Here is a 19,853-nt window from a genome sequence, read left to right on the forward strand (position 1 = left end):
CTTCCTTCAGGCCTCTGCTAGAGAGTCACTTCAGAGGGTCTCCCGACCTCCCACAATCTCCAAATCCCATAACCCTCTTACCCAGCTTGATTTTCCCTGTTTCTTATTTTTAAATAATCTTTTATTTTTATTATTTTTTTTAGAATGAAAGATCCTTGGTGCATGAGCTTCACGTGATGTGTTTGCTAGAATTGTTCTGTCACATAACAGATGCTAAATAAATGGTTCTTGAATAAATGAAAGAAGTGATTATTTCCAAAATTGCATCTTAATGGTGAAAAATGTAAATGGTACAGAAGAACGTGAAGTAGAATGTGTGGAAGGGAAAACTTTTCTATTTTTCAAAATGATCAACGGTTTATTTTCTATCCCTCTGAAAACTGTGGATGCTTAGATATCAAAATCCTTTTTCAGTTTCACATATAGGTATCATAGTTTACAGTCTTTTCTGCAACTTGGTTCTTCCACTGTGTTCATTATCTTGTATATCTTTTGATGTCAAAAAACCTGAGAACTTTGAAAGCAAAATAAGGATTTTTAAATATGTAAGTGAAGGGATTCTGAAGTTTGTCTGTTTCACCCTAAATGCCCACTTGTTTATTTTTCTTTAACTAACTTGATTGTGTGGGAAGTGAGTTATTAATTTTCGATAGTAACTGAGATTCCACTGCAAGATTTGCTTCCCTTTTGCAAGGGAAAACTCCTCATTGAAATTAATACTTTAAAAAAGTCAAATGTTGGAGGCACTGACATGTTATCATTCCTTCACTGACTGACGTGAATTTAACAGCTGTGGCAGCTCCATGGATTCGGGGAAGCTCAATGCCATGTGGGCAGAGTTGCAGACATTTCAGATGATAAAATAGCTATTATAATGTGATAACATACAGTGCTTTTCTCCAAAACTCATAGTGTTTTTAATGAAGACTAGAATTGTCTTGACTACTGCTGTCACTTAAGCAGAGGGCAGAGGAAATTGAGGGCTGATGGAGACATCTTATCTGCTTGATAAGAAATGTAGACAAGACTTGTACCTTTCTCTGACATTCCCACAGCTTCTGTGAGTTTTGAGTGTTGACTGCTCAGCTCTGTCCCTAGCAGCTGTGTAGTCTTGGGCAAGACACCTAACCTCCCTGATTGCCTTGTTTTGGAATCATTGCATGGACTAGAGGCAACATAAGTACCCATCACAGGGTGTGACACAGCAAATGTTTGTTATTATTATTATTCTTGCTATCACTGTTGCTTGTCAAAACTGCTGATAACACTTTTAAAAAAATTTTTGGGAAGGAGTCTCACTCACTCTGTTGCCCAGGCTGGAGTGCAGTGGTGTGATCTTGGCTCACTGCAACCTCTGCCTCCTGGGTTCAAGCGATTCTCCTGCCTCAGCCTCCCGAGTAGCTTGGATTACAGGCCTGTGCTGCCACACCCAGCTAATTTTTGTATTTTTAGTAGAGATGGAATTTCACTGTGTTGGCCAGGCTGGTCTTGAGCTCCTCACCTTGTGATTCGCCTGCCTTGGCCTCCCAAAGTGCTGGGATTACAGGCATAAGCCACTGCGCCTGGCCTATGATAACACATTCTTTAGCAATCTTTTCTTTGGTTTCTCCTTAAGCATGTCCTATAATCAAAGAGTTTGTAACTAAACCAAGTTCTCAAGGAAGAAATATACCCTGCTGATGCATTTACCATTGTTTCTTAGGAAACTTTTCAGCAGTTTAGAACCAATAGGAGTTGAAACCACTTCTGGTTTACCTGTGACAAAACGCACCGACAGTGCTATGGATACTTAAGACGAATGCTGGTGATAGATTTGGTTAGTTCGAGTGCTAATGAGCCCTGGGTCACGGGGTCGCTCATTTTCCATTTGGCATCAGGGTCACATTCTGCATCTCTAATTCCTGTAGCTGTTGGGACAGGAGGGACCAGATAAGAATGTATGGCTGGATCAGTTCAAGCCATTTATTCAACAGATGTTGTTCATATAGTACAAGGTGCCAGGGATTAGGCAAGTAGCTGAGGGTACAAGTGTGAACCAGACCTAGTTCCTGACCGCAGAGGGTTTATAGCAGTTTAATTGGAAGGTAGAAAACTAAAATGGAGTTGACCACAGGCAACTTAAACACGTAAAGTTCAAACCCTGTTCATGAATGGAAACGGTTTTGAAAATAGCCTATAGACTAGAAAGGAAAGCAGAGAAGGGAGGCAAGAAGGGAGGTACACCCACATATAGAATTCTCTAGACACACAGGGAGATGCTCTGACAGATCCATGCTTGTCGCCGACAGGCAGTTTGGGTGCCAGTGTAGAAGTGCGTCTGAAGGCCCACCTAGCTGAGTCAGGGAGAAGTCTCCAGGCATGCCCACCTGCTTTTCATGTAAATAGGATTGATCTGTTTGAAGCAACTTGCTACTTCTTCAGTTTATGAATCCAGTCATCTCAGTTGTAACAAGGGTCTGCATAACAGAGCAGCTGAGTGATCAGAGTTGATGGACATGGATTCCCTTTTTATGTGTTTGGTATTTTATTTAATCTTTTTTTTTCCAGGTTTTAATTTTTAAGTTCGGGGGTACACGTGCAGGTTTGTTACATAGGTAAACTTGTGTCATGGAGGTTTGTTGTATAGTTTATTTCATCGCCCAGGTATCAAGCCTAGTGCCCAGTAGTTATTTTTCTTTCCCGGATAGGGTGGGCTTGTCTCAGAGCTGGAAAGTGAGAGGACTTGGCTTGTCTCAGTTCTCCTGCCGCAGTCCTGAGAAAAGTCAGTCAATCTCTGTGAGCCTTTTTCGTCCTCTCTGTACAATGGGGGAAAGGAACAGTAGCCTCCTTCTAGGGTTCTCTGGGGATGAAACTAGATGATGTATGTGGATCACACTGTGGTGTCTATTGTTGTTACAGACTCTGCTCTGGAAGCATGGCAAAAATGCAACAGGAGAAATCAGACCTTGGGTTAAAAGGCAGAATCAAAGTGAGAGCAGGCATCCTCTTGATTTCATGCCCGGGTCTTCTCCTCTGTATCCAGGCTCTGCATACATTAAGGACTGAGTCATTTACTTGCCTTTATAGCACTCGTTTTCAATAACATTGAGAACCTGGAACCACCCCCAGCTGTTGCACTCAGTGTTCATTTCCACTGCTCAAGCTGGATAGTCACTTCATTTCCTTGGAAGTCTTTTTCAAGTCAGATGAATGCTTTATAGTTTGGCCATAAGAAAACACTACATAGCACCACTTTATAATTTGTCTCCTTTGGTAACACCAGGTGGTGCTGGCAAACAAGTAATTCATCTGCAAGCTATCAGGTGAAAAATTTTCGTTTGCAGGCATTCTTGTATTCTCTCACCAAATCTTTTATTTGTTAATCTCATATAGTAAGATGCAATTGAAAGCATGTGCAAGTTTAGTAGTTACTCACAGAAATAGATTCAAGATGTGATTATTTAGCAATGTGTGTTTTAAATCCCAGCTACATCAAATGGCCAACTCTTAGATTCAAAAGGGATTAATCTATTTAAAAGGATCCCGATCTGTTTCACAGAAATATATATATATATTTATATATACATATTTATATATATTTATATATACATATTTATATATATACATATTTTTTAGATGGGGATAGATCTCTGCAAAAGTGTTGCCAAATACAGTTTGGAAATGCAATGTATTATTTTTATACCTGGAGATTCTCTCTGTATATTATGATAAGAAAGCCTGAAAAATTCATCAGTAAAGAAAGCTGTTTAACCTTTTAAGGAGTTTTTAAACTTAGTTGATCATAGACTACCCCTTCCTTTTCCTCAACATGTGTTAACATTGATAAGGATAAGTGTGTTTTAGGATGTTGTATTCGAAATGTTAGGTAGGGACAGTGGCCTTCTGGTTTTTAATTTTGCGTGTGTTTCATGTCACTGTGATGTCTCAGAAGTATTTCCAGGTGCCTGGGGGCTGGTTCTAGTGATGTTTCTATCCATGCAGATGTTACATCACGCTGGCTCAAGCTCTGGGAATGAGCATGGGAGGAGCCCCTGCTGGACCTGCAGGCACAGGCAAAACAGAAACCACTAAAGACATGGGACGATGCCTAGGGAAATACGTCGTGGTTTTCAATTGTTCAGACCAGATGGATTTCCGAGGACTTGGACGGATTTTTAAAGGTATGGGTTATATTTTTTAACTTGGTGAGAAATTTCAGCCAAGATGGAATACTTTGCTAAAATTTGTTTTCAACAATTGGCCACATTTTAGAATCATTTTCAACTTTGTAAAATTTTTTGGAAAATCTTCAATCCTGTCAGGTTGGGTGGACCAAATGTTACTATCACCTGCCTTTTTTTGATGTTCCTTTATCACTGCAGCTTGGGTGTTTATAGGTACAGTGCCAAATTGTGAGCTGCTTTGGGTCACTTGATGCATAGATCTATTTGTTCCACTTTTCTTTTGAATGAACTTACATCTGGCTCATTTTGGCAGCTACATAATATCCTTTTTCTTGGTTTTCCAAAATTATATACTAATTGGATTTTTCATTTAATTTCCTTTCTAAGGACTGGCACAGTCTGGATCCTGGGGTTGTTTTGACGAATTTAACCGTATTGATCTACCAGTTCTTTCGGTTGCAGCCCAGCAAATTTCCATTATTCTGACATGTAAAAAGGAGCACAAAAAGTCTTTTATTTTTACTGATGGAGATAATGTGACTATGAACCCTGAATTTGGGCTTTTCTTAACCATGGTAAGGAGTGGCTAGAAAAGCTACTGAATTTCAGCCTTCTTATCACAATTTTCATGCATCTCCCTGGTCATATGTCATCTATTTATCTATTTTCCTGAATGGAAATTGGGATTGTAACTTTACCTCCTGTTGAAAACCCTTTGGTGTTAAGCAAAGATCCTATGAATAACTCATGATTTAGCCTGTCCAGGTAAAAGGAGAGTGAGATATGTAAATGAGTTCCCTGATTGTCATTCCAGACTTGTGTGTACATAGTGAATCTTTTAATATCATGCTGACTTGTGCTTGATTGCATCATTCATCCTTGGACTTTATTTTCTGTTTAGAATCCTGGCTATGCCGGACGGCAGGAACTCCCTGAAAACTTGAAGATTAATTTCCGCTCAGTGGCCATGATGGTGCCTGACCGTCAGATTATCATAAGGGTGAAGTTGGCTAGTTGTGGCTTCATTGACAATGTTGTTTTGGCCAGGAAGTTTTTCACGCTCTACAAACTGTGTGAGGAGCAGCTTTCTAAGCAGGTGTGTCATCCTGGAGGTCTTATGCACTTAGGCATGTTTCATTTTTCTATTCAGCAGAATGTTCTCATTTTGAGAAATATTAGACTAGGCTTGTTGACAAAGGATTTTATTGATGCTAAGTAGAAAGGTATATTACTACAAAAATAATTTTATATGCATAGTTTTATCAAGAAATACATTAAATAAATTAATATTTACAGCATAGAAATGAAGTGAATATTATGTGCACTGGTTTAAGAGCCAATGATTTATGTATATTAACATTGGCTGTTTATACCACTTATAGATTCATTGTCATGTGTGTTATGTGTTTTCATTATTTGTAGGAACCTCTCAATGATTTATTCTTCCTAATTCTAAGCTCACTTGAGTATTTGACCAAGGTTTGCTAACTGTCTTGTTTATATGTTGCAACCTTCTTGCTAGTTTCCTCGACTGTTTAGGGTTGCAGGTTCAGGCATCATGAGGTTTCATAGTTAAAAGTCATGGAATTAAACATATACTTCTGCATTAGTTATCTATTGCTGCATAACAGTCATCTAACAATCATACCACAAACTCTGTGTCTTGTAACAATGTACATTTATTACTACATGGTGTCTGTGGGTCAGGAGTTAGCTGAAATGAGGCCTGTGGTTTGTGTCTAACAGGGCTACAATCAAGGCGTTGGCTGGGGCTGTGGTTTCATCTGATGCTCGAATGGGGACAGTCTACTTCTGAGCTCACTCCGGTTGTTAGCAGAATTCTGTTAGTTGAGGGTGTAAGACTGAGGGCTTTGATTTTTCTGGAGGCCACCTTTAGTTCCTACAGGCAGTGCATAGTTCCTTGCTATGTGGGTTTCCCCAACATGACCACTTACTTTCTCAAAGTCAGCAAGGAAAGTGTTTTCAGCAAAACGAGTGCTATAGTCTAATGTGACCACATAATCATGCACACATAATCATGTACAACCTGTTGTCTCTGCTGTATTCTATTAGTTAGAAGAAGCAAATCACAGGTCCTGCCTACTCTCAAGGTGATATCATATAAGGATGTGACCACCAGGAGGTGGGCATCATGCCACAATTTTTTAGTACTTATCAGTGAAAATTACTAAAAATATATGCTAAATAATGACACAGTGCAGTAAACATAAGACTATAACATGAATAACACTTCCTAACATATATAACCTTTGTTCCATCTTATCACTTAGGCTTCTATTTCAAACTTCTTTGAATCTTTAATACTTTTTATACCCACAGGTTCAACCTAATTACATTCCTACTCAAAAGTTCTTTTCCTGTGAGTGTTCAGACACACACAGATTCTTCTGGCTCTGGCCATTGAGCCTTTCTGGTTAGTCTGACCCTAACATTTTGTCTCCAACATTCTTGGTTTCTTCTGCTTATTGGAGCCCTTCCTCACTCATTCTTATTGTATTAGTCTGTTCTCATGCTGCCAATAAAGACATACCTGAGACTGGGTAATTTATTAAGGAAAGAAGTTTAATTGAATCACCCTTCAGTATGGCTGGGAAGGCCTCATGAAACTTACAATCATGGTGGAAGGGGAAGCAAACACATCCTCTTCACATGGTGGCAGGAAGGAGAAGTGCTGAGTGAAGAGGGGAAAAAGCCCCTTATAAAACCATCAGATCTCATGAGAACTCACTATAATGAGAGCAGCATGAGGGTAACTGCCCCCATGATTAAATCACCTTCCACTGAGATCCTCCAGTGACATGTGGGGATTATGGGAACTACAGTTCAGGATGAGATTTAGGTGGTAACACAGCTAAATCATATCATTCTGCCCCTGGCCCCTTCAAGATCTCATGTCCTTACAATTCACAATACAGTCATGCCCTTCCAACAGTCTCCAAAAGTCTTAACTCATTCCAGCATTAACTCAAAAGTCTAAGTCCAAAGTCTCATCTGAGACAAGGCAAGTCCCTTCTACCCATGAGCCTGTAAAATCAAAAGCAAGTTAGTTCATTCCTAGATACAATGGGGGTACAGGCATTTGGTAAAAAATACACCTGATCCAAATGGGAGAAATTGGCCGAAACAAAGAGGCTACAGGCCCCAACGCAAGTCCAAAATCCAATAAGGCAGTAATTAAACCTTAAATTTCCAAAATGATCTGCTTTGACTCCATGTCTCACATCCAGGTCATACTGATGCAAGAGGTGGGCTCCTAAAGTCCTAGGCAGCTCCACCTCTGTGGCTTTGCAGGGTACAGCCCCACTCCTGGCTGCTTTCATGGCCTGATATTGAGTGTCTGTGGCTTTTCTAGGTGCACAGTACAAGCTGTCAGTAGAGCTACCAATCTGGCATCTGGAGGATGGTGGCCACTTTCTCACAGCTCCACTAGGCAGTGTCCCAGTGGGGACTCTGTGTGGGGGCTCCAATCCCATGTTTCCCTTCTGCACTGCTCTAGCAGAGGTTCTCAATGAGGGCTCCACCCCTGCAGGAAACTTCTGCCTAGACATCTTGGTGTTTCCATACATCCTCTGAAATCTAGGCAGAGGTTCCCAAACCTCAATTTTTGTCTTCTGCACACCTGTAGGCCCAGCACCAAATGGAAGCTGCCAAAACTTGGGGCTTGCACCCTCTCAAGCAATGGCCTGAGCTGTATGCTGGCTTCTTTTAGCCTCAGCTGGAGTGGCTGGAATGCAGTGCACCAAGTCCCATGCCTACACACTGCAGGGGGACCCTGGACCTGGCCCAGGAAACCATTTTTCCTCCTAGACCTCGGGTCCTGTGATGGGAAGGGGCTGCCATGAAAGTCTCTAACATGCTCTGGAGACATTTTCTCCATTGTCTTGGTGATTAACATTCAAATCCTCATTACTTACGCAAATTTATGCAGCTGGCTTAATTTCTCCTCCAGAAAATGGGATTTTCTTTTCCATTGCATCATCAGGCGCAAATTTTCAAAATTTTTATGCTCTGCTTCCTCTTGAAAGCTTTGCCATTTAGACATTTCTTCCACCAGATACCCTAAATCATTTCTCTCAAGTTCAAAGTTTCACCGATCTCTGGGGCAGGGGCAAAATGCCACCAGTCCCTTTGTATAGTAACAGTGACCTTCACTCCTGTTCCCAACAGGTTCCCCATCTTTATCTGAGACCACCTCAGCCGGAAATCATTGTCCATATAACTCTCAGTGTTTTGCTCAAAGCCGTTCAACAAGTCTCTAGGAAGTTGAAAACATTTTCGTATCTTCTTGTCTTCTGAGCCTTCCAAGTGTCTAGGAAGTTCCAAACTTTCCTACATTTTACTGTCTTCTTCTGAGCTATCCAAACTGTTCCAACCTCTGCCTGTTACCCAGTTCCAAAGTCGCTTCCACATTTTCAGGTATCTTGATAGTAGTGCCGCACTCTATGTGGCACCAATTTACTAGTCTGTTCTCCTGTTGCTAATAAAGACATACCTGAGACTGGGTAGTTTATAAAGGAAAGAGGTTTAATTGAATCACACTTCAGCATGGCTGGGAAGGCCTCAGGAAGCTTACAATTATGGCAGAAGGGGAAGCAAACATGTTCTTCTTCATGTGACATCAGGAAGAAGTACTGAGCAAAGAGGGGGGAAAGCCCCTTATAAAACCACCAGATCTTGTGAGAACTCACTGACTATTATGAGAACAGCATGATTCAATTATCTCCACCTGGTCCCTCCCACGACACATGGGGATTATGGGGACTACAATTCCAGATGAGACTTGGGTGGGGACACAGTCAAACCATATCACTTATCTTTCAAATAAATATTTTTTCCATGCTGTTTCTTGAAAGGGAAAAACTTCCCACATCACTGGCTCCTGCTCTTATCTTCACTACCACTTCACTGCTTCCCTCACTCCTACCACCTATGTTCACAAGGTCATTGTGAAATGTAATAAATCAGTGTGTGCAAAATAGTTGGACCCATACTGATTTCTTGGTGAACATTCTGTGACTTTCCCTTCATGCCCACAGATTTAACTGAGTCCAACTCTGATAGGAAGTTTCTCATGATTAATTTTACTCACCAACACTTTTAAGTCATTGTTACTTTTATACAATTTTATTCACATTTCTATTTTATTATCTTGATTAGAATTTAAATTCCCTGAAGGTGGGAACTCAATTTGAATATTTTTATGTGCTCCATCTTCCAAATGACTAGTATTAAGTGAGGCATACTGCTCCCAATTACCTCAGCAGATAACTGTAGTTTTTTCCTATACACCTTTTTTATTGTGGTAAAAGCATATAAAATTAAATTTACTATCTTAACCATTTTAAGTGTACATTTCAATAGTGTTAAGTATATTCACAATGTTGTGAAATAGATCTCTGTAAATTTTTCATCTTGAAAAACTGAAACTCTGTGCCCACTAAACAACAACTTCTCTTTTTCTTCTCCCTTAGCCCCTGGTAACCATCATTCTACTTTCTGTTTCTATGAATTTGACTATTGCCAATAGTTCATATAAATGAAATCATATAATATTTGATTTCTTGTGACTGGCATATTTTACTTAGCATAATGTCTTCAAGGTTCATTCATGTTTTAGCATGTGACAGGATGTCCTTTCTTTTTATGGCTAAATAATATTCTGTTATATGCATATACCACATTTTGTTTATCCATTAATCTGTCAATGGACATTTGGGTTGCTTCCACCTCTTGGCTATCATGAATGGTGCTGCTATGAACAGGGATATGCTGATATCTCTTTGAGACCATTTATTTAAATTTATTTATTTATTTACTTATTTATTTATTTGCAAGACAGAGTCTTGCTCTGCTGCCCAGGCTGGAGTGCAGGTGCAATCTCGGCTCACTGCAACCTCTGCTTCCTGGGTTTAAGTGATTCTCATGCCTCAGCCTCCTGAGTAGCTGGGATCACAGATGCACACCACCACGCTTTGTTAATTTTTGTAATTTTTTGGTAGAGATGGGGTTTCATCGTCTTGGCCAGGCTGGTCTCGAACTCCTGGCCTTAAGTGATCTGCTCCACTTGGTCTCCCAAAATGCTGGGATTATGGGTGTGAGCCACTGTGCCTCTGGCCCATTCTTTCAATTCTTTTGGCTATATACCCAGAATTGGGAATGCTGGATCCATATCGTTCTGTTTTTAATTTTTTGAGGACCCACCTTACTGTTTTCCACAATGATTGGATAAGTAAATTTTGATTATTCACTTTATATATGGAAATTTGACATAATTGAGTTTTAATAAATATATAGTAAGGGAATGACAAAGCTGGGAGCTTGACTTTCTAATTTGTCCTTATCCTTCCTCCTCCAGGTAATCCTGAAGCGCAGCTGCTTGTTTTCTCCCCGATCCTCCTGTCTTCTTACTTACCACGAAAAGGACACATATATCTCTATGTATATGACAGTCATGAGTGCAGTCCCAGTTTAATTCTGGTTCTGAATTTTAACTTTAGAGAGATGAGCAAATTTCCTTACGTATGATTGATTAAGAATAAACCCAAAGGGATGTCTGTACTCCAGAAAGAAATTTATTCCTTTTTCCCTGTCAAGCTATAGCAGCTAGTTCTGATCTAAGGGCTTAAGCTAATGATGGCACATTGGAGGACTCTTTGGGATATTCCCCGTTTGCTCAAAAAGTACATCTATATAGAAATCTTTTGCCCCATTCTGTGTATGCATTTTCTGAAGGGAAACCAGCGTTTATTCATTATTGTGAATATAATTTCTGTCAGATTCGTGTGGCTTCTGCAAGTATTTTAATGTTGAAAATAAGCCCAATGTATCTCACATTCTCTAGGTTCATTATGACTTTGGCCTGCGTAACATTCTGTCGGTTCTTCGGACCTTGGGAGCAGCAAAAAGAGCCAATCCTATGGATACGGAGTCCACGATTGTCATGCGTGTACTGCGGGACATGAATCTTTCTAAACTGGTAACACTCACAGATGGAAATGTTCCACCTACTTGAATATCAGTTCAACTAACTGCCCATATATGAGACTTCAAAATATTTATTTAAAAAGCTCATTTAAAAATGCCCAATTGTCAGATAAAGTGCTAGAGAGCATCACTTTAAATTATACTTTTTCAGACATTTTTTTGGGTAATGACTCCTATCCACTCTAAAATGTGCCTATTCCAGTAGAATTGAAATGGATTAAAGAAAAATACACATGTTAAGATGCCAAATACCTTGAATCATTTTTGTATTTTAGAACTCAAATCTCAGCTTTGGAGTCTGGTAGGGCCTGGTAGGAAATGATGTGTAAATTCTACAAGTGTGTGATAGTTTCACACTATTATTTCACAATAGAGACTGATAATCAATGCCCACTATCCGTGGATCTATGTAAAGGTTGACAAAACGATAGATTTTTATTTTAAATTAAAAATATACACCAAATTCCAGTTCACAAACCTGCTATTAATTTCCAATTTGAAAATTCTTTTAAGTTTAAATTAGAAATTGTAGACTGTATGGTATCCCCCAAAACTGACTATTTTATAGAAAGATTGTCACATAGACAGTATTGTCTTTCCTTCCATTTCTTTCCTTTCTCCCTGTTCTCTTCCTCTTTTTTTTTTTTTTTTTTTAATTTATGGGAAAGATGAGGAAAATGTTACTTAACTTCAATAAGGTGACATGTTATTTGTTAGTGGCTACATTGCAATAACCCGGACTGTGTTGGGCATTTCCAGTTTATCTGCATGTTGCTATGTTTGTGCCAGAATTATTGGTCTGATTTCCCATTCTTTTCTTTTTTAGATTGATGAGGATGAGCCCTTGTTTTTGAGTTTGATTGAAGATCTCTTTCCAAATATTCTTCTGGACAAGGCAGGTTACCCTGAATTGGAAGCAGCAATCAGTAGACAGGTAATATGCTTCACAGGGCATCGAGGGCTGGTGTCTGTTTCATCTGAATTTAATGGGAATAAAGTGGGGCTGCTGTGGCTCCAACCTGTGCACTCTGAGCAGCAGAAATAACAACAGTGAGGCTAACACTGCTGTTTTAAGGGAGGCCAATGCACACCATGGGTCAAACTCCCCCTGCCCTGGGTCTCCTACCATTGCACAACCATGTGTCAGCTAGTCATGTGCGAGTAGCCCTGTTATTAGTGGAAACCATTCCACACCAGATTCAGAAATGAAATGTGATTGGTCAGCAGTGTGGATGGGGCTCATCTGGCTGCCTCTCTGCAGCTTGGCTTAGCTTGGCTCTGCCCTGGTGTTTGCTGTGTTGCCTGATTTTTGGATTCCTGCCTCTGCATGTTATTTGCAGTGATCTCATGTGGCTTCTCTTTCCTCAGTACTTGTGGCTTCTTGCTCAGACTCTGGCGGTGGGATACGGTGGGTAGGGTGGGGGAACCCACTACACTATGTATATCAGGTTGTGTCTGGACTTCCCATGGTACTTGGTGCAGCTTCAACTTTTTATAGTCTTCCTAGGAATGGAAATTAATTATGTAAACCTTATGCTTCAATTTCTTTTTCTATGAAGAAGAGTTTGGAAAAAAATGTTTTATAGAAGTGGCGATTAGCTCATATTTATAAATTGCACTTCAATTCCCTGAAAATATTTGTAATAAAAATCAAATGTGACCAGGTCTGGTGGCTCATGCCTGTAATCCCTGCATGCTGTGAGGCCAAGGTGGATGGATCACTTGAGCCCAGGAGTTTGAGTCCGGGCAACATGGTGAAACCCTGTCTCTACCAAAAATCCAAAAAATTAGTCGGGCATGGTGGCATGTGCCTATAGTCTCATATACTCTGGATGCTGAGGTGGGAGGATCACTTGAGCCTGGGAGGCCAAGCTGCAGTGGGCAGTGATGGCACCACTGCACTCCATCCAGCCTGAGTGACAGAGGGAGACTCTGTCTCAAAAACAAACAAAACAAAACAAAACAAAACAAGGAAATCAAATGTAACAGTACTTAGTGTATATTTTGCTTTGAAAATGTGGTACATAAATGTCTAAATTTCCTGATCAGGCAAGAGTGATAATTTGTCTGCAAGTGGTTTCTTCATTTTTTGGCTAAACTAATTTTAACACTACCTAAAAGCTAAGTGTTGGGCCGGATGTGGTGGCTTATGCCAATAGTCCCAGTGCTTTGATAGGCCAGTGTTGGGGGATTACTTGAAGCCAGCCTGAACAACATAGTGAGACCTCGTCTCTACAAATAAATTAAAAAATTAGTCTGGTGCAGTGGTACATGCCTATAGTCCCAACTACTCACACAACTGAGGCAGGAGGATCACCTGAGCCTGGGACTTTGAGGCTGCAGTGAGCTGTGATCGCGCCACTGCACTCCAACATGGGGTGACAGAATGAGACTCTATCTCTAAGAAAAATCTAAAAATATAAAAAAGCTAAGCATTAAGTAATTAATATGATGACTTATGTTAGTAATTTGCTGCATATAAAAATTTGAAGAGCAAATCATAGCATAAAGTGATACATGATTATTATAAACAAGTATTTAAGTAAAATTGAAATCATTGTGTACTGTGAGTTCAAGCATAGCATGATGGTTAAGTGCATGGACTGTGGATTTGAACTTCTTGGGCTTAAACACACATTCCATAGTTTCACAAGCTTAATCATCTTGGGCAAATTGCTTAGTCACTCTGCTTCAATTTCCTTATCTGTAAAATGAAGATGTTAATAGTATCCCTTCCATCATGTTATTATAAAGATTTCCATCATGTTATTATAAAGATTGATCTTAGAATAATATTTGGCACAGAGTAACTTCCATACATGCATTGATAGATAGAAACTCTGCAGTGGACATATAAAGACAGCTTGAAATTTATATGGAATTTTAATCAACATAGTATGCTATCCATTTTTCTAGTTAGAAGTATCACCTTTTAAATTAAACATTTAAAATGCATTTTGCCATTTGAGTCTTTAAGTTGCTCCTCAGATGTTCATTCAATAGAATATTTATATAAATGTTTTCAATTCCCAAAGATAAATGCGGATATTTCTTATTAGTTTGGGATAACATCTTCACTACATTCAGCCAGATATTTGTCTATGTAAATATGTATTTTTCATGCAATGTATTTTTTATGGTAAAAATACAACATAAAATTTACATTTTATTCCTTTTTAAGAAGAATTAACATTGTTGAGCAAGTATTATCACCACCATCCATCTTCAGAACCTTTTTTATCATCCCAAATTGAAACTGTGTACTCATTAAAAAGTAAATCCTCCTCCTTCTTCCCCATGTCTGTGTGTGTGTTTTTTATTTTGGTAGCACAATGGTAAATTGAGATTGTCATTGATGTGTTTCTTTTGTTTTGTTTTGTTTTGTTTTGAGAGGGAGTCTTGCTCTGTTGCCCAGGCTGGAGTGCAGTGGTGTGATCTTGGCTCACTGCAACCTCCGCCTCCTGGGTTCAAGCAATTCTTCTGCCTCAGCCTCCTGAGTAGCTGGGATTACAGGCTCATGCCACTATGCCAGGCTAATTTTTGTATTTTTTAGTCGAGATGGGGTTTCACCATGTTGGCCTGGCTGGTCTTGAACTCCTAACCTTGTGATCCGCCCGCCTCAGCCTCCCAAAGTGCTGGGATTACAGCTGTGAGCCACCGTGCCTGGCTGTCATTGTTGTGTTTCAATGTGAGGATTCTCTTATGTTTTCAGGTTGAAGAAGCTGGTTTAATCAACCATCTTCCTTGGAAACTGAAGGTCATCCAGCTATTCGAAACGCAGAGGGTGCGGCATGGGATGATGACCCTGGGGCCCAGTGGGGCTGGGAAGACCACCTGCATCCACATGTTGATGAGAGCCATGACAGGTATGGGGCAGCCAAGGTCAGTGCCTGGAGTGGCCCATTTAAATAGTGGTGACACATTTGAATGCCCATGAGGTATGCAAAGGCAGATACAATAATATATTTTTATAGGAGGAAATACTGCTTTATTAATTATTGGGAACATTTTAGAGATAACATATTACATTAATGGACCAGAGAGGGAAAAAAAACATTTTTAGGTGACGTTATGCACTGCACTGTATGTTTTACATATGTTATGTAATTTGACTTTCACAATGATCTTGAGAGGTGGTTATTATTATCTGTATTTTGTATGAAAATCAAGGCTCAAATTCAAAAACGTCCAAGGTCACGAAGATGGCAAGTGATGGGACTCAGAGTTAAGGTCAGGGCGTGCTTTAAAAAAGCCCAATTTTCCCAACATACCATGCCATTTCCCAGTAAATACAAAATATATTACACTGTCTCCCAATAAATAGAAAATAATTCCAAACCCAACTCTTATGTTCTTATGTTCTATGTGCCGAAGTCATCCCAATTCCAATCATAAATTACCTTCCCATTTGGAATCAGATTTGTTTTAGTGAAGTTAAATAAATGCATTTCATTTCCAGATGTCCCTAAGCCTTACATCTAAAGTCATCTAAGGATAATGGACATTACCATGTTCATGATTATTCTTGTCTTCTCTAGTTCCGATCAGACATTGATGACTCTCTTTCTAAAAACATTGGCATCCCGTAGACATTCCAAAATGTCACAGAGCCTTGGCTGTTGGAATGCAAAATACATAGCAGTGCATTGAGATTCCAGGAGCTGCCTGAAAGCCCACCCAGCAAAGAGGTACCTGGGTGGGCTTTCAGGCAGTTCCTGGAACCTCAGTGCACTGCTACTGATGCAACACTGGTACATTGTTGGTGGTTGCTGAGGATTGCCAGTATTTACTGTGGGCCCCTGTATGTGTTGGATTTGGTATTTGTTTCCTCAGTTATTGAAGGAAGTGAATTCTGTCTCTCAGGACTCTACCAGGCAGTCCTCAGACTGAGATACAGTGTGTTCTCAGCTAACACCTACCTCTACCAAAACTGACCACACCAACCTGCAGGACTTATCACGTGGTCTTTCATGTATGCTATTAAGATTCTGTTTTGGGATTTTTATGTTTTTAAATGATTGTGTTCTTTCTCTCAAATTTTTCTCAGTAATATTTTTGTTGCAGTTACGAAGCTGCCTTTTGTTAACAATAAACTATAAATGCACATGATACAATGACTTGAACAAAAGGAGCACTAAATATTAAACAATATAGATACATTATGTATGGTATGTCTAAATTATGTAATCTGTATGGCATCACTGATTCTAGAGAAGTTCCTTGCAAAGATGAATTAATCATTGGACTATTTGCTGTTTAACTTGGTTTCGGTTTTAGTGGTAGAGGAGACATTCATCTTACTTAAGGAACACATTGTTTCTAACTGAAAACGTTAATACTCCAAAAGAGTGAGAAGATAATTGAACTTCTGCTGAAGAAGTGCAAGGCCGATGCTTATTATTTGTTCCCTGATTTAGCATATATCTCATCATGTGTCTTTAACATTCCATAATTTGAAGATCTGTCGGGTTCTGTATTAGAAGCAGGACATAAACATAGAGATAATTATAACTCAATGGGGAATTGCTATAAGGAAGATTTGGACAAGTATCCTGTGAGTAGAGGCCAAGGAGATGAGAAAATCCTCTAAGGAATTATAGAAAGGCACACAGACCAGGTGCTACTTCATCCGAGGCTTGAGGGTTGAGTACCAGATTGATAAAAAATGTTTCCAGCAGAAAAAAGAGCCTGTGCCAGTAGGAGGGATTGGAGAGAAAATGATATACCAAGGAAGTGCTTTGGCACTTCCACCACGCCCAGCTAATTTTTGTATTTTCAGTAGAGATGGGGTTTCACCATGTTGGCTAGGCTAGTCTCGAACTCCCAACCTTGTGATCTGCCTGCCTCGGTCCCCCAAAGTGCTGGGATGACAGGCATGAGCCACCGCACCCAGCCCATTTTTATAATTTTGTACTTTAAACCTTATTATTCACTCTTCTTCTCATTAACCACAGTCCCTTATGCACAGAATGCCAGCCCATTGAAGAGTAGTCGGCTTAGGGTTTGAAAGATTTGGATATATTTCTTCTTGAAAACATTTCCTGGCCACAAAAGAAAGTCCTTGATTCATGCAAATTTCATTTAACTTATCGTTTTCAAGGTGAACAAGAAAACATATCACAAATCAAAGCTGATCATGGACAGAATGAGGCATCTTCTAGGTGGTATTTCAGGCACAAGATTTCATCTAGTGTAGCTTAAACCAAGGATTTTTTTTTGAGCCGTGAAATTTAGAGAGCTTCCAGATTATATTAGTACCTTCATAAATTCCAGCATGGTATCCTTTTTCGCCCCAAACAATATGCAATTTTCTCTAAAGAAGATAAAAAAGTGCTTTAGTCAATATGATATAATGAAGCTAATTATGGTAACTTAGAATGCAGTAAGACATATTTTCAATGTAGCTCTGCAGTTTTCATATTTTGAGCACCTGCTGACAGTACACCACAAATTAGTGCAATGTTGCTTAATGATGGTTCACTTCCCATCTGAGATGTCTAAAATTTGGATTTACTTGGTATAGATTGTGGAAAACCACACCGGGAAATGAGGATGAATCCCAAAGCGATTACTGCCCCACAGATGTTTGGTCGGCTGGACGTTGCCACAAATGACTGGACTGATGGGATATTCTCTACGCTTTGGAGGAAAACATTAAGAGCAAAGAAAGGTAGAAGATAAATTACAAGGATTATTTTAGAGATACACTTCTAGATAAAATCCTTGGAGGCTATACAGAATTAGTAGAACAACTGTATTCACCGTATAATATCTTAGCCAAGACTAAGAAGTCATAAATCAGTATGATATTTGTGAATGTTGAAATAATGAAATTATTGATTACAGTATTTAAAATGCTCCCTTTTTTGAAATAATATTTTCTAAAAGAAAGTCCATATCCCTGTGATGTCTTAGAATAAAATAGATGGAAAAAGCTGTTAAGGAAAATTGATAGTATTGAATAAAGTGATTTTACCATAACTATTTTCACTGAATATTTTACCAGTGTTACTCTCATTTAAGTACAACCTATTTTTAAAGAATTGATTTCTCTATAAAATCACAGGGAAAATGGGTTATTTGGGAGAGAAAATTGTGTATAGCAAAAATGAAGTCTCCATTGAACTAATAAATTATTCTGTGTAGATGGACATTGGTGTTCAGTTGTTTAAACAAACTCATTAAGGGCTGGCGGTTCAGTCTGAATAGTCCTTCACTTACGGACTTTGTAAATTGAATCCAGTGTTCTCAGAATATAAACTAGGAGGGAAGAGGTGATATCAGATGTCTTCTCATTTGATTTCCTCACTCCTGAGTGAGTAGGCAAAAGGCACAGTGAATACAACTGCAGAGAGAAAGAAGCAGGGGAAGGAGGAGATATTTGGGCTTCCTGGGTTTACCCTTTGGGCAACAGTGTCCTTCTGAAAAATGTTTAAAGTAGTACCATTGAAGTTCTCATTTAAGGAATGTAGCTGATAATGCTAATATTAATTGTCCAAAGATCAATGAAAATGCTTCATTTAAAAAATGTGCTCATATTGGAAATTGTTTTTCTTCTACTGGAAATAAATCAAATTTTATTTCTGATTTGTTCCAGTAATCCATTGTAAACACAGACCCAGAGACCAAATGTGACTTAAAAGAGCAAGAGCTCAGAGGAGTTTTTTCCCCCTTCTTTCCACATTAAAAAAAAGGCAACATATGCTTTTTCTTTCAAAGTGACTCTGGTGATTAGATCACCATTTTATTTTACTTGAATTGCTAGTTGAATAAACTTGATTAGGATTTTCAAAGCATTTTATTTGAAATAGACAATTCCACAGTTGTTGCATAACAAAGAAAATGTAGAAACACAAGACAGGTCGTGGTGTTGGTGAGTAAAAGAAGGTAGTAGTTGAGAAATGAAGAGGAATGCTACTGTTAAATCAAAAACCTAAATTTACAATGACATTCTTGCTGAGCATTCTGCCGATGTTTGTCATTTTCTCTACCTCCAAGTATCTCCTTGTGTGACTGCTGTCAGGTTTTGTGCCCAGCACTCCTCTGAAATTGCGATATCAAAGACACCCCGACCTCTAGCTTGTCAAATACAAATTGCCGGTTCTCAGTCTGGTACTGCCCTCAGTAGCCTTTGGCACAGTTGATCGCCTGCTTTCTTGAATCCCTTCCTTCCCTGGGTTGCAGGGATCCTGCTAGCTCTTTTTCCACTTCTGCTTCCTTGAGAAGTCTGGAAGAAAGGGGAACAAACACAGGAGACCGTGCCAGAAGCCTAAGGGGTACAGAGCCTCTGTCTTCAGCCCTCTTCTCTCTCCACACTTATTAAGAAGAAACTTACCCAGTCTCATAGCTTTAAATCCCATCTCTAAACTGGTGGCGTTCACATTTTAATCTCCAGCCCTGACCTCTCTCCTGAATTCCCAACTCAACAACTCTATGAGGATCTCTACTGGACGCCTTAGACTTAGGTGCAAACCAGAATGGGTTCCATAGCTCTGTCTTTCCCACTGCCCTCATGTACCTCTCCCCCTCCTCCTCTTTTTGCCATTCAGGTTCTACTTCCTATTGTTCCTGGAACGTGATCACCTTAGTTTGGGATGCTAGAGACTGAGTGGCTTATAAATAATAGACATTCACTTCTCATAGTTCCAGAGGCTGGAAGTCTGAGATCAGAGAGCCAGCATGGTC

General features: G+C 39.5%; 1 protein-coding gene across 1 annotated transcript in view; it reads left to right on the top strand.

Moving 5' to 3' along the window:
- Window positions 1-19,853, top strand: part of LOC105492325 (dynein axonemal heavy chain 5) — a 257,015-nt gene that overhangs the window by 111,036 nt on the left and 126,126 nt on the right. Inside the window, exons 36-42 of the mRNA XM_011759339.3 lie at window positions 3,982-4,160; window positions 4,551-4,738; window positions 5,065-5,259; window positions 11,026-11,160; window positions 11,995-12,102; window positions 14,881-15,034; window positions 17,692-17,838. Of these exons, the coding sequence (XP_011757641.2) occupies window positions 3,982-4,160; window positions 4,551-4,738; window positions 5,065-5,259; window positions 11,026-11,160; window positions 11,995-12,102; window positions 14,881-15,034; window positions 17,692-17,838 (1,106 nt within the window). The remainder of the gene's footprint in view (window positions 1-3,981; window positions 4,161-4,550; window positions 4,739-5,064; window positions 5,260-11,025; window positions 11,161-11,994; window positions 12,103-14,880; window positions 15,035-17,691; window positions 17,839-19,853) is intronic.

Source organism: Macaca nemestrina, chromosome 6 (assembly GCF_043159975.1).
Source record: "Macaca nemestrina isolate mMacNem1 chromosome 6, mMacNem.hap1, whole genome shotgun sequence".
Classification (NCBI taxonomy): domain Eukaryota; kingdom Metazoa; phylum Chordata; class Mammalia; order Primates; family Cercopithecidae; genus Macaca; species Macaca nemestrina.